Source organism: Nerophis ophidion, linkage group LG18 (genome assembly GCF_033978795.1).
Source record: "Nerophis ophidion isolate RoL-2023_Sa linkage group LG18, RoL_Noph_v1.0, whole genome shotgun sequence".
NCBI lineage: Eukaryota > Metazoa > Chordata > Actinopteri > Syngnathiformes > Syngnathidae > Nerophis > Nerophis ophidion.
Genome location: NC_084628.1, coordinates 283673 through 299058, shown reverse-complemented (window position 1 = coordinate 299058; position 15386 = coordinate 283673). Strand labels below are relative to the sequence as shown.

The 15386-nt window shown below is 39.8% G+C and overlaps 1 protein-coding gene across 10 annotated transcripts in view; it reads left to right on the top strand.

Moving 5' to 3' along the window:
• LOC133537445 (latent-transforming growth factor beta-binding protein 4-like) overlaps positions 1–15386 on the top strand; it is a 108645-nt gene that overhangs the window by 72465 nt on the left and 20794 nt on the right. For 5 of the 10 annotated variants that reach the window (XM_061878452.1, XM_061878458.1, XM_061878451.1 and 2 more), the window contains 9 exons: positions 3353–3595; positions 3656–3735; positions 4953–5126; positions 5738–5840; positions 8257–8319; positions 8583–8705; positions 14227–14403; positions 14474–14602; positions 14679–15356. In XM_061878452.1, coding sequence (XP_061734436.1) covers positions 3353–3595; positions 3656–3735; positions 4953–5126; positions 5738–5840; positions 8257–8319; positions 8583–8705; positions 14227–14403; positions 14474–14602; positions 14679–15356 — 1770 coding nt within the window. The remainder of the gene's footprint in view (positions 1–3352; positions 3596–3655; positions 3736–4952; positions 5127–5737; positions 5841–8256; positions 8320–8582; positions 8706–14226; positions 14404–14473; positions 14603–14678; positions 15357–15386) is intronic. The other 5 variants (XM_061878455.1, XM_061878460.1, XM_061878454.1 and 2 more) reach the window with 3 other exon arrangements.

The window sequence follows — 15386 nt, the reverse complement described above, 5'->3', positions numbered from 1 at the left end:
TTGCATGTCAGCAGACTGGGGTAGATCCTTCTGAAATCCTATGTATTGAATGAATAGAGAATCCTTTTAAATCGGTAAAAAAATCGTTTTTGAATTAAGAATCGTGTTGAATTGAAAAAAAAAAAAAAAGATTTTGAATCGAATCGTGACCCCAAGAATCGATATTGAATCGAATCGTGGGACACCCAAAGATTTTCAGCCCTAGTGTATATATGTGTATATAGCTAAATAAAACCATATGTATATGTGTGTGTATATATATATATATATATATATATATATATATATATATATATATATATATATATATGTATATATATGTATATGTGTGTGTGTATATATATATGTGTATATAGCTCTATAAAACCATATTTATGTACATACAGTGGGGCAAAAAAGTATTTAGTCAGCCCCCGGTTGTGCAAGTTCTCCCACTTAAAATTATGTAGTGTATATATGTGTATATAGCTAAATAAAACCATATGTATATATATATATATATATATATATATATATATATATATATATATATATATATATATATATATATATATATATAAAGTTATATTTTGGTTTCATCTGACCACATGACATTCTCCCAATCCTCTGCTGTATCATCCATGTATCCATTTTGGTATAAACTCAACTCGTCGTGTTTGGAGGAAGAAGAATACTGAGTTGCATCCCAAGAACACCACACCTACTATGAAGCACGGGGGTGGAAACATCATGCATTGGGGCTGTTTTTCTGCTAAGGGGATAGGACGATTGATCCGTGTTAAGGAAAGAATGAATGGGGCCATGTATCGTAAGATTTTGAGCCAAAACCTCCTTCCATCAGCGAGAGCTTTGAATGGTTGACCAAATACTTATTTTCCACCATAATTTACAAATAAATTCTTTAAAATTCCTACAATGTGAATTCCTGTATTTTTTTTTCACATTCTGTCTCTCACAGTTGAAGTGAACCTATGATGAAAATTACAGACCTCTGTCATCATTTTAAGTGGGAGAACGGTAGCTGACTAAATACTTTTTTGCCCCAGTGTATATGTGTAATATATATATATATATATATATATATATATATATATATATATATATATACACACACACACACATATATAAAGGTATTAATATATTTTTTCTTATGTCCAGTCACTCAGGCAAACCACATTGTTGATGTTGATGCCCAAATTTACTTAGACTTAATTTAGAAAAGAGATGTGTGTAATAATTCTCTTGTTGCCTTATTTCTATTTGAATTTATTAAATGTTTGGGTAGAATATTATTAAACAACACCAGTTTTTTGAAGTCATATAGAAATTTTAGAGCTTTTGCCTATTTTATTGAGGAAATGTAGTTAATCATAGAACTGAAACCGCTTTCTGATCGTCTCTTCAGGATGCACCGTTTTGTGTGCAGTCTTATTTAGGTGCCTCCACTTTGACAGCATCTTTTCCCCCTCATTTTTATTGTACCGGTAGTTTTTAGTGCTTCCATAGCGAGTCTACTGACAGATATGTTACAACTATGCGCTACTTTGTATTAGAAATGGAGGAAGTGGAGGATGAATGCCCCACAACAAGAGGATAGAGAAAAAGGAGCTTATTGACTACGGCGGACGGCGTGACTCAGTTGGGAGAGTGGCTGTGCCAGCAACCCAAGGGTTCTTTGTTCGATCCCCGGCTTCTACCACCCGAGTCACGTCCGTTGTGTCCTTGAGCAAGACACTTCACCCTTGCTCCTGATGGGTCGTGGTTAGCGCCTTGCATAGCAGCTCCTGCCATCAGTGTGTGAATGTGGAAATAGTGTCCAAGTGCTTTGAGTGCCTTGAAGTTAGAAAAGCGCTGTACAATTATAACACATTTACCATTTTACAGAACAGACTTTAATGGTGGACGCGCGCACATTTTCGGGACCTATGCAGATTCCAAATACACATCAGCAGGTACCATTAGGTAATAAATGTTCGTTTTGCATAAATTGCAAAACAAAATGCCAGATAATGTCTCATAATAAGTACCAATTTGGGGTCATTTTACACACACACCATAATAATACCCATATGTTGAAGCACAGTACGTCTGACTAAAGTTAGCTGTAATGTGGTGCGACTTCGTAGCATACCAAAGTCGTATTAAAACATTTTTACAGATTTCTAGCGCTGTTTGTAATGTTCTATAATCTCAATGAAACATCAAAGTTTTGGGCCTTCTTGCAAGTGTCATGTATTTAACAGGTGGCATTCACCTGCAGTCCCATATAAGAGAAACGTGTGGTCACTATTATCATTGCACCTTGTGCCAAATAAAATTGCTTCAAGGTCAGTAAACATAACCAAAATTAATACGTACATAGGGCGAAACCGAAATATACGGTGGACTTTCCATTTTTGAGAAAATGAAAAGATTTTAAGTGCGCTTTATTGTCGGAAAAATATGGTAGTATTATTTTTTTAATGTGTTGAGGACCGTCAAAAATGTAGCTGCGGGCCGTAAATGGGCCCTGTGCCACACTTTGAAAACCACTGATCTATTGGAAGTACAAGCCGTAACAAGGTTTTCGTAGGTGAACCAATGGAAGGATATTTACTGTTGCCAGAAGAGAGCAGTGAGGTAGACCTCCTGCCTGAGCGATTTGTCGATTATACACCTCCGAGCTGAGGCGGCACAACATCTATGTTCTGGCAAATGCAGCTGTCCACGAGGGGCCTTTCGTACTTAACTTCACTCCCTCCTGAGAGGGGAGCAGGGGGGTTAAATGTTGGACAATTCCACTGCGAGGTTTACAGTGGAATCAAACTCCTCCGTTTTGAATTGTCAAATAGTCGCCTAGTACAGGCCACCATAAATACAATGGTGGACGATGCTGCATTTTTTGGCAACGATCCGATACTAAGTGAATACAGGGCATCTATTGGCCATGCTAATCCCGACATTTTTACTCGAAATTTTTCAAAATCATTGAATTATTTTGCTTTTAATGTGATCATAATAATAATCCGCCAAAAACCCAGGACGAAGATTTCAGGCAAACGAGAACATGTTACATGTTTTTAGTGCTGCACACTTCCTGTCTGCTGCAGAGTGTTATCAGCTCATTAGCAGCATGTTCAGCACTTCCTGTCGCACAGGAAATAGGACTTGGCTGGCTGGTTCCAGTGCCCAGTGGCCCCTGGACCAGGCCAGGTCAGGCTATGTTTTATATCAACACATCTCTTTCCGTCTCTTTGTTTTTTTTTTTTAAAGTTTCCGAGTAACTGCATGGCAGATATTTCCCAGAGTGCTTTGCTGCACTCCACTGACATGCGCTAATAATCCAATTGTGTCGTTCTGGCTCTTTCTGCAGTTCTGTGTCCACTGCTTTGTAAGAACGGCGGCGTCTGCCTGCTGAAGGACCGCTGCCTCTGCCCGTCAAACTTCACTGGAAAGTTCTGCCAGATCCCCGTCGCCCATGCATCCACCCCCTCCTCCACCAATGAAGTCGTCAAGCCCGCCGGCCTGTCAGTCATGGCGGCCAATCAGGGGCTGACCCAGTCTGAGTTTCTCCTGCCTCTGGCAGGTCCGAACCAGGCCATAGGGAGACCAGCATGTGAGTTTGAAAGTTGGATCCTGTGTGGACCTGTTCACTTAGTTTTTTCTGTTTCCCCAGCAGCTCCTAGTCCCTCTATGGTGAAGGTCAGAGTGCAGCACCCCCCTGAGGCCAGCGTGAAGGTCCACCAGGTTTTGAAGGTCAGAGCTCTCATTGGCTGATCGGCAGTGGAACCTCGATTTAGGAAACTAATTGGTTCTTGAACAGGGTTCGTAAGTAGAAAAGTTTGTATAGTGAAACAGAGTTCCCCATGAGAAACAATGTAAATATGAATAATGGGTTCCAGTCTTGACAGAAATCCATATTTTACTGAAGGTTTGTACACTTTCAATACAATATAAAGTGCTATACAGTACTGTATATTAAACAAACATAACAAGGAGGTGATAGATCAACTATTTATGTAATAAAGTTCAAACAACAACAAGCTGAAGTATGCTCTGCTCTGCCAACACTCACAAACAAGTGTGCCTCTGATTGGCACATCAGTGTCTGACCATGTCTGCACACTCTGGCTGCAGTGCCCTCTGCTGATTGTTCAGGGGAGTGCGTAGGTCACATTTTTTTGTGCATCTGTTTTGTGGGAGGAATGGCTCATCGACACAAAAGCAAAAAAGCGATCTGCATATGCAAATTCAATACAAATAAAGATACGAAATAAAATACATTTACAAATACACATTTATGTATACAAATTCTCGATTTATTTGTATGTCACATTTTCATATTTATACATGTTATTTTGTATATATTTTCAAATCTCAAAAATATATTTAGAATCACGCGTTTATACAAATGTATTTGTTTGTCACATTTGTGTTTTTATTTGTATATTTATTTATATATGCATATGTATTAATATCATATTTATATATATAAGTTGAGGTTAGACAATTCTACTTCCACATGCATGTGAGTGCCATGAATGTACTCCTCGCAAATAGGGTTTTTCCTTTTTTTTTTTTTTTTTTTTTAACTCCACAGCAGTTCCCTCTTTCTTTCCAAGCGGGTTTGTGGAGTTTTTGAGACTCTTATTGAGTTAGCACAATGGACAAAACCTGTCAAAAGGCGAAAAATCTAATAGAAGGCACATAAGCTGGAGTGTTGAGATGTGACCTCTCCTGCACAGCAAGTAAAGTGGAAGGCTCCGCCTCCCCAACAATGTTTGCCCTGTTTTCTTGCCTGCGGGGGTCCGACTGAAGCGTTCGTCCACAGAGACACTGTTCGATCACAGGGGCATATTTGGCTTGATTTAAAACCTTGTAAAATGAAAAATTTGCATATAGAGGGTTTGTAACTCGAGGTTCCACTGTATATTATTCGCTGTGTCCACAATTGGCCATCTTTGACTCTCCAGGTGTCTGGATTCATCCCCGCGCTGCAAGCGCTCTCATCAGCCACGCAGTCTGGATCAGCGGGGGCTCCTGCACCAGCCGGGCTTGTGGTCCAGGCCCAGACGACAAGGGGGCATGGCGTCTACACCCAACACTCAGGCTTCAAATACTGCTTCAGAGAGGTGAAAGACGGACAGGTGAGAGGCGCTTTGTCTTCTTAAGAACACAATGGTGGGCTGACTGGGTGGCAAACAACCAAAGAAGTCCCTTATTTTGAAAGTTTGTTCTATCTCACAACCAGTCCTCATATGCTCGCCCCTTCATTTACTGTTCAAGTCCAGAATGTGGGTCAAGTTGACACGGGAATGTTGAGTACATAAATTCAGGCTGCCGTGTTGCGGACGCAGCATCAAATTGAAGCCAAATACAAAAGCTCTTATTTTTACGAGCGGCATAAAGTATGGCTGCCGACCCTGTTTGTGTCCACGACCAAGTGCGAACAGGCTGTTTTTGTCTTCACATGCCATGAAATATGTGTGCACCTCCGCAGCCAGGAACTTAATGTGAACCAGAACGTCTCCTGACAGCCTCCCAGGAATCACCGCGTCGTAAACTTCACTTCCACCCTCACGTGAAACATCCGACACAAAAGAAGCCAAAAGAAGAACACACACACACTTCACAGGACCATTTGGGTACCATTCGGTCCCCTCATAACCCTACTGTACTTCCAGCGCTCTGTCACTGCTTCCTCGCAACAGTTTGTTCTCCTCAGTCTAAAAAAAATCATTTTGTTTATGTGTTGCAGTGTAGTTCTCCTTTGCCAGGGCTGAGGAGCAAAGAGACGTGTTGCCGGGGTCTCGGGAAGGCTTGGGGCGCCACAGACTGCGTCCTCTGTCCTAAACATGCAGGTCAGCGTGCTTCATGTTCACCTCCACAACAGCAGCAAACAGAAAAAATCCACTGGAGGAAAACCAACGCGCTGTGTTCTGTCAGTGTGGGGTGGTCCTGGATGAGTAAAATATTTGGGAAGCTTTCCACATGCTTATGTAACACACACACACACACACACACACACACACACACACAAAGAGGATTTAACGCATTCCTTAGTCCGTAACGAGCACAACCAAACTCCAAAACACGACCCTAAACTGAACCTAGTCTTTGCCTCTAAATGTTTACTTCTACAGAGATACTTCAACTTAAAGGGGTCATATTATGATTTATTTTCCTACATTTGAAACACTTTATTGTGGTCTACGTAACATGTAATGGTGGTTCCATAAAAAAAAAATTTTTTTTTTTTTTTTTTTTTTTTTTACAGATTATCTCTTTAGGATGAACCGTTTAGTGGACGGTCTTCTTCCTGTGCTTCCACTTAGACTGCATCTTCTCCCCATCAGCCGTGTTGTAGTTTTTAGCACTGTCATAGTGATTCTACTGACAGATACAGTCGTGGTCAAAAGTTTACATTCACTTGTAAAGAACTTAATGTCATGGCTGTCTTGAGTTTCCAATAATTTCTACAACTCTTATTTTTTTGTGATAGAGTGATTGGAGCACATATTTGTTTGTCACAAAAAATATTCATGAAGTTTGGTTCTTTTATGAATTTATTATGGGTCTACTGAAAATTTAATCAAATATGCTGTGTCAAAAGTATACATACAACATGTTAATATTTGGTTATATGTCCCTTTGCAAGTTTCACTGCAATAAGGCACTTTTGGTAGCCACCCACAAGCTTCTGGCAAGCTCCTGGTTGAATTTTTGACCACTCTTGAAAAAATTGCTGTGGTTCAGCTAAATTTGTTGGTTTTCTGACATGGACTTGTTTCTTCAGCATTGTCCACACTTTTCAGGCAGGATTTAGGGATGACCATTATAAAACTCAAAGGAAATTCAAGACAGCCATGACATTATGTTATTTACAAGTGTATGTAAACTTTTGACCACTACTGTATATGTACAAACTAGGGTTTTCCTGATGCCAATTTTTTGGTACCAGTACCAAAATGTATTTAGATACTTTTCAAAATAAAGGGAACCACAAAAAAATGGTTACATTTAGCTTCATTTTAACAAAAATATCTTACAATACATTAAACAAATGTTGCCTATTGCACTCGAAGAACAATTTTATAAGAATAAAAATTAAAAGGCATTAAACACACTGGGTTATTGTAGTTTCACTCAAGGAGCAATTTCCAATTTGATATATTACATATAGCCTGCCGTTATCAAGGATTAAGTTAGAATACAATAAAAACCTTTTTTGACATTTTATCAAATGCTTCATGATTATTGTTGCCTCTCTTGGTCCGTGTTTTAAGACAAATACAATCATTAGTAAATACTAAAAATAATACTATGACTAAAAGTACACAGATAAGCCATGTAGCAGGCAAAACACACATTTGTTAAAAATGAAACACAAATTGTAGCAATTTGTCACAAAATTTCACTTGCATTAGTTTGCTTCATGTGGGTGGTTTGGACTCTGCTAATATTTGGCATCAAGCCAACTAGCAGTGTGCGCGTCTATGTATCTGCGTGCACCGTAGCACTTCTGTATTTAAAGCGTCACCTTGATCGATAGTTTTGAATCCCAAATACCTCCATATTGCGCTTCATGCACCGTTTTTATGAACCAGTAGAATTGCCTTTAGTTGCCAGTTTTCCTCTCCCCACGGTTTCTGCGTATGGTTAGTGTCCGCCCGGAGATCGGTAGGTTGTAAGTTCGAAGCCCGGCCGAGTCATACCAAAGACTATAAAATGGGACCCATTATCTTTGATGCTTGGCACTCAGCATCAAGGGTCGGAATTGGGGGTTAAATCAACAAAATAATTCCTGGGCGCAGCCATCGCTGCTACCCACTGCTCCCCTGACCTCCCAGGGGGTAATCAAGGGTGATGGGTCAAATGCAGAAAATAAATTCACCACACCTAGTGTGTATCTGACAATCATTGTTACTTTAACTTTAACTTGTGCGCTTTGTGAGTGTGTGTATGCCGACACTCAGCATGCACCTCGTCAAGGTAAATGCTGTACAATAATTATTATTACATTACCTCATAAAACTACAGTAGTTGTTTAAACTATATTCTATTGTTTTTTACGATTCTAATTATGTAAAAGAGTTTATTTATTTTTTAAAAAGCATGTTTGGGAGGGTGCAAGCACCGGTTAAATTTACTTCAATGGGAGATGTTTTGAGTTAAGAGCTCCGTCACAGAACGAATTAAGCTCGTAAATTTTGGTACTTTAACTTCTTGTTTTGTGGTCACGTGATCATTGTCCAACAATCTGTCATTCATCATCAGCAGGTCCAAACAACAGCAGCTGTCCTGTTGGCTTCGAGCGAGGCAACGGAACCAAATGCGTTGGTGAGTTTGACATCACAGATTGTTACTTTGTTGTAATCACATGATTTTGTACAGGTGGATTCTGCTTTGTCCCTCTTCAGTTGCAGACAGTGAACTAACCACTAATCCTTAATTGTCCCACTATGGTTAGAGACATTAAACTAACATGCACACATGATGCATTTCGAGCTGAAGACATTTGAAAATATGAATAAGCTTAGGTCAAAATGTGAGTAAAAGATATGTAAAGGTAATATATCAAATCCTGATTTTGTTTTTTGTAGACGTGAATGAGTGCCTCCAGCCAGGGCTTTGTGAGAACGGCTTGTGTGTGAACACCGGGGGGAGCTATAGCTGCGTGTGCAAGCCTGGTTTCATCCTGGATGCCTCACATGGACTTTGCATTTGTAAGTAAACCCACTCACAAACATAAACAAGCCCCCCAAACACCCCCCCCCCCCCCCCCCCACACACACACACACACACACACACAGCTGCCCTCTTGAGAATGACCTGAGGAATAACTTATTCCAGCTCCCTAAATCTGAATAAAATGCATTGGCCAGTTATAAATCCAAGTGTTAAAACTATGAATCGGTGCAGGGAAAGCACTTATGTGTACAAAAATACCCTAAAGCTGTCAAAACTGCAAGTAGACAGAGGGTCAAAATATCTGTAGTTATAAATATATATGTATATCTTGTAACAATAGACTGAATATTGTTGCATGTCAGGGGATTATCTATTGTATAAAGTACCCATGATTGTCACTCACACACTAGGTGTGGCAAAATAATTCTATGCATTTGACCCATCACCCTTGATCACCCCCTGGGAGGTGAGAAGAGCAGTGGGCAGCAGCGGTGGCCGCGCCCGGGAGTCATTTTTGGTGATTTAACCCCCAATTCCAACCCTTGATGCTGAGTGTCAAGCATGAGGTAATGGTTCCCATTTTTATAGTCTTTGCTATGACTCGGCCAGGGTTTGAATTTACGACCTACTGTTGATGATTAAGAATCAGATTATTATATTTAAGTGATGGGGCGAGATATTATAAGCTCCTTCCTGCTCCTTTTTGAACTGCTCCTTTTCTTTTTTGATTTTCATTTACTATTACTATAGTTTTTTTCAGGTGACAATATTGTATTGGAGATGTAATTTATTGGAGAATAATTTTGGTTTGTTGTATTAAAAAAATAAACAATTCTTATAGTAGAGTTGCATGCTATTCATACCAAAGACTATAGAAATGGGACCCGTTACCTCCCTGCTTGGTACTCAGCATCAAGGGTTGGAATTGGGTGTTAAATCACCAACATGATTCCCGAGCGCGGCCACTGCTGCTGCTCACTGCTCCCCTCACCTCCCAGGGGGTGGAACAAGGGGATGGGTCAAAAGCAGAGAGTAATTTCACCACACCTAGTGTGTGTGTGACTATCAGTTATCAGTTGTACAGTTGTATTGAGCAATGGTGTCCAAACTTTTTCCACTGTAGGACGCACACTGAAAAATAAAAGCATGTGGGGGCCATTTTGACATTTTTCATTTTCATTTTTATTGTAACCCTTATGGCTCTCCTTCCCGGGGCCCCAAAAGGGTCTCAGTCATTAAAGTGTACAAACCAAGTCAGATGTGATTGTATTTTTTATTTTAATTTTTTTTTTTTACTTTCAATGCTTAAGTATCTATAGATTATCTTCATATTTATCTGTTGACAATTTTTTATTTTTTTTATGTCATTTTTGTCAAATAAAACCCTGTGTTTCATGGCTAAACTGTTCAAAATAGAGTATTTGATGTGACGTAATTGGAGCTATAAACATGGCTGGGCAATATGGCTGAAAACTACAGTGTATATTACGATATACGTTTTTTATGTTGATCCATATTGATAATTGTTGATACTTTTTATGACTTGTTAAAGCCTGCCAATTAATACAGTATATTAATTTCAAACTTACCAAGGGTGCTATTTATCAGTAAAGAGGGTAGGGTGTCTGGTACCCAGGTAGGAGGAGTACGGCTATGGTAATCAAATAATTAAAGTAGATTTAAAGGGAGTTTTAGTTTTGAGACATTAGATAGGAGTAGTGTATAAGCAATTGATCACTACACAGAGTAGTTGTGAAGCTGCTCATTAAACGGACACATTGGAAGTGTCAGGATATTGCCGCACTGTCTGCATTAAAACCAACAAAACTATAGACAAGTTTCTGTTATTGAGTATCAAAATATCACAGTTTCTCTTCTTACTGCATGCAGAGAATCCACAGAAAGCGACGCAACCAAACTTGGTAGTTGATACTGTAGCGTGATTGGATGTTGTGTGTCTCTCCCATTGCTCAGTGAAACTTTCTTTTTCCTGTTTGTGTGGTTCCCAGAGCACGGGGACTTCATTAAAGGCATCTTGCTTCGTAATTCTGGTTTATTCCGTCCAAAAAAATCTAACTATATTTCCAAAATTTTATCGAACACATTTTATATTAATATTGATTGTGTCTATCACGATATATTGGTATTTTTTAATCGGCCCAGCCCTATAATTCATATAACAACATTGCTTTTGATTCATAATTTTTTTAACAATGACAGTTAAAAAAATAATCAGACTAAAAGTCTTGAGCCCCCCAACCTCATAAAAGTTTTAAAAATATATTTAATTTTCACCTTCAACATATACATTTCTAAATCAACTACAGATCTATCCGTCGATTCTAACTTTTTTTTATTTTTGGAGCGATGACATTTTTTAAGTAAAAAACTGCTTGCATAGCAGCTTTATATTTGTGGCAATATCGCAAAAATTTGTGTTACATTACACCTGTTTCCTCTTTTGTTTTATATTTTTTTGTAATAGTATTTTTAAAATGTGCTGTGGACCTATAAAAAGATGGCCCCTATACCGCACTTTGGACACCCCTGATCTAGACAATACAAATGAAACAATTTCGGCCGACGATAGAGCTCCTAATACTATGATCATGTCGCTCATAATGCACAATAATGTCGCATAATGCACAATGATGAAACAGTCCAGCAGTGTGCTGCAAATTGGACAGCGACAAGCAAAGGACCGTGTCCTCCACGCATTGTAGCGTCCTCACTAGGGAGATAGCGGCTAACGTCCGCCACAATGCAAAGCTGCTTCTATTCAGTCAGAAAAAGCATGTTTATTTATGGAGCACAATTTGTACACAATGCAATTAAAAGTTCTATACAGAAAATTAATCTAAGACGGTGGAACTTGGAAAGCTGCCCGTAACCTGTTTACGTCATGTCACCCATGGATACCAATGTTTGGACTTGATTTGGTTTTAGAACCAAGTCCATTGCAGGTGTCTTTTTAGAGTCTTGGAAAAGACACAATATCATTTAGCTTCAGGCTGTGCGTAACATTCTTTTCCCCCTTTGTGGAGACAAATGATGACTTCTTATCACTGGATTCCACTGGGAGTGGCTCATGAAGTCCTTTTTCGCTTTCAAGTGAAAGAATCCTTACTTTTAGCACACAAAAGTAAACGCCTCCTCTATGGCGGCAAGTAAACTGTTTTTCACAGGTATTACTATCACTGGAGGACTAGGAATAGCTGAAAATGCAGTACACAACTACACACCGTAGGAGGAAACAATAAGCCATGCTAGCCGCTAAGCTCGAGCTTTTGAATTTAAACCGATACCCATATCAACAGTAGCAAGAGCAAGTACAGCATTAGTATATAGCTGATACTGCAGTGATTACATCGATATTTGTATAATCACAAAATTGTTTTTGTCCTTTTTTACAAACTCAAGAAATAAGTACCGAGACTCAGAAGGGCTTTAAGGGCAACACCAGAGCCAATTGTAGGAAATAATTGAATATTGTTACACTGCCATCCTTTGTTATTGTTTGAATTATTGAATCATTTGCAGTAACAGTTTGAACTTTGGTATGATCAATACTGCTCCTGTAACTACTTAATAGTATCATCCAAAACTGACAGGTGGGTTGCAATCACGTGACCTAGAGGAACTTCTGGGCGCTTCGGGTTTTAGGCGATGGTCAAACATTCAATCAATCAATCAAAGTTTACTTATATAGCCCTTAATCACAAATGTATCAAAGGGCTCCACAACCACATCCTCAGCTCAGATCCCACATCGACGCAAAAAAAAAATAAAACTCAACCTAATAGGAACAACGTGAAACCTTGAATGTGACCGCAGATGTGTGGACCCCCCTTGGGTAACAGGTGCAATGGAAGCTGAGTAGATACAGTTAATGATGGTCTAAGCCCCATTAGGCTACTGTTTATTTGCATGCACTAGTGCAGGTTTAGGCTTATTTTGAAAGGTTTAGGGGCAAATATATAAGTGATCACGAAAAAAATATTTTAAATGGGATGGAGTGGATTTTTCCACTCCTAAGAAAAATGTTTTTCAAAAAGATTCAAACCATTTATCACCAAGAGGTTACTGCTGGCCATCACTTCCCAGGACACTTACGGTGTTAAGAGAAAAAAAGATTTGAGGCACATCTTGTATTTACATCCAAGGGGTCGGCAAATTAAACAATCGGTAAAAGACAAAGTTGGATTTATTCATGCATCGCTGAGTAACATATTTGATTGACATAACGAGTGCCGTGTTGCTGTGATCGTGACGCTAATGAAAAAAAGGATACGTTTGTTTGCAGTTGATTTCCTGCTACAGAAAATAGTCTGTCATTTCCAATTTATGTCTGCAGTTGTTTTTATGGTGTGAAGTTCATATTTTGTCCCATTATTTAGCTGTAAATGTCCCTGTGGTTCAGCAATGTTTGCTAGAGATCTCAAGATTCTGTATATGCTATTCAGCCTACCGGAGATTTATTCATCTAGTTTATTAATTCTATTCAGGATATTTTTTTCAATGCTAATAAATATCACTAAAGACGCCATAATGTGGTATTATGTTTCGAATAAAGCACTTTGTTTTCCTGCACAACAACAAAATAAGCTTTTAGTTTCTGTTATGAAAATCAACAACAAAAATACGGTGGATTGGACAGACATTCACAATATTTATTACTAGGACTTAACATGACGTTAGTTTATTTGCACAACCAGGTCTTTGTAGTTATATTTAGACATAGCAACCACAAAAGAACACAAACCAATGCGATCAATTGTCCTTTCTACACATTTAGTTCTGCTCTCAAACACTACTAATATAATAGAGAATAAACTTAAATGTATCACAGAAAGTTTCTCAAACAAATCAAAAGTTCAACGAAATATTTTACAAAGTTATCACTGCAGACACAAGCAGTCCGATTGTATTCCACAAGATGATGAAAGTGATATTTCTAAGAGCTATATCCTTTGACACGCTTTTGTTTTTTCCCTGACTTTATTACCTTTATGAACCACTTATTTCGGGACTCGTGGAAGCTCTTTACTATCTCTCTTTTTGAACGACTGGAACACCCAAAAACAAATCAATCACTTTTTTTAATGCTACGCTCAAGCTGCTTGACCATCGTGTCAATTAAGCCGTGAAGATGAAACAGGGATGTGACGTCATATGCAACCCTCCTATATATAATATCTTAACAAAAGAAGAAAATGTGATAGATAGATAGATAGATAGATGGATAGAACCATGTTACAAAAGAAAGTAAGCATATTAACAAGTAGATTAGTAATAGTTTTGGACGAAATACAGAAATGATGCAATATGTAACTTATATGTCAGCAGTCAAATTAGGAGCCTTTGTAAACCATTTAAAAAAATTGCTTTAATTATTTGAATACCAAATTATATATTGTGATGTATATATCGTTATTGCAGGAGACTGGAATATACATCGCAATATAGATTTTGGGCCATCCCTACTTCCTTCTGCTCTTGTATTGAAGGAGTTCTGCATGCTGACCGCTGAAAGTCTTTTTATTGCCGTCATCTCAGCCCAGACTGTGATAGCGGAAGACAAGAATCAGTGTTACCGGGTTCTGGGTTCGGGTCTGGGCCCGTCCTCCTGCTCCCTGCCCATCCTCAGGAACATCACCAAACAGATCTGCTGCTGCAGCCGAGTAGGGAAGGCCTGGGGTCCTGACTGCCAGCGGTGCCCATACTTTGGGTCAGGTCGGTCACCAGTCATGTGACCTGCATGCTCTGTCGGAGGTGTATCACTTAAAGATGTTTTCTCTTTCAGTGGCCTTTAAGGAGATCTGCCCTGCTGGTCCTGGCTACCACTACTCCCCCTCTGCCCTGCAGTTCAGCCAGAGAGCGGCAGAGCAGCTGGGAACCAAAGGAGCTCAGCTGGTAACCCACCTGGACCAAGGTCTGTGTGGGCAAGTCATAAGTGCCAAATCACAACAGAGATCACCCCTCCATCCGTATGTCTCTTTTTCTCCCAGGTGAGACCACTAGTTCTCAGCTGAAACCCCCAGCAAGAGAGACCGTGAGCTCGTCCAACCGACCCAGTTCACCTGTCAGTACTCCACCCTCTAGACACGTAAACCCGGTAAACACCACCCGGCATAAACCTCAAACTCCAGGCAGTGCCGGCGTCCGGCCGACCCGCCCAGAACCAACCGTATCGTCGAGGAGATCATCACAGCAATCTAGTGGGGGTCAAGGTACGAGCGGGAGTCAGAACCAGGGCACTGGAAGAAGCCAAACTTCCAACCAGAACCAAGAATCAAGTGGCAATCGCAACACCAGCCATACTCAAGGTACCAGCAGGAAGCTAAGTCCCAGTGGGGGTCAAATCACAAGCAGGAACCAAGGAACTAACCAGAACCAAGGCCCCAATGTGAATCCAGTTTCCACCCAGATCCATGGAACAAGTGGCAATCGCAACACTGGCCAGACTCAAGGAACCAGCAGGAATCAAAGTCCCAGTGGAGGTCAAGGCACAAGTAGGAACCAAGGAACCAACCAGAACCAAGGCACTAGCAGGGACCAAAGTCCTAGTGGAGGTCAAGGCACCAGCAAAAACCAAGGAACCAACCAGAACCAAGGCATTATTAGGGACCAAAGTCCTAGAGGAGGTCAAGGCAACAGCAGGATCCAAGGTGTCAGTGGGAGTGAAGGTACGGTAACTACTGATCAGAATGTCTGAT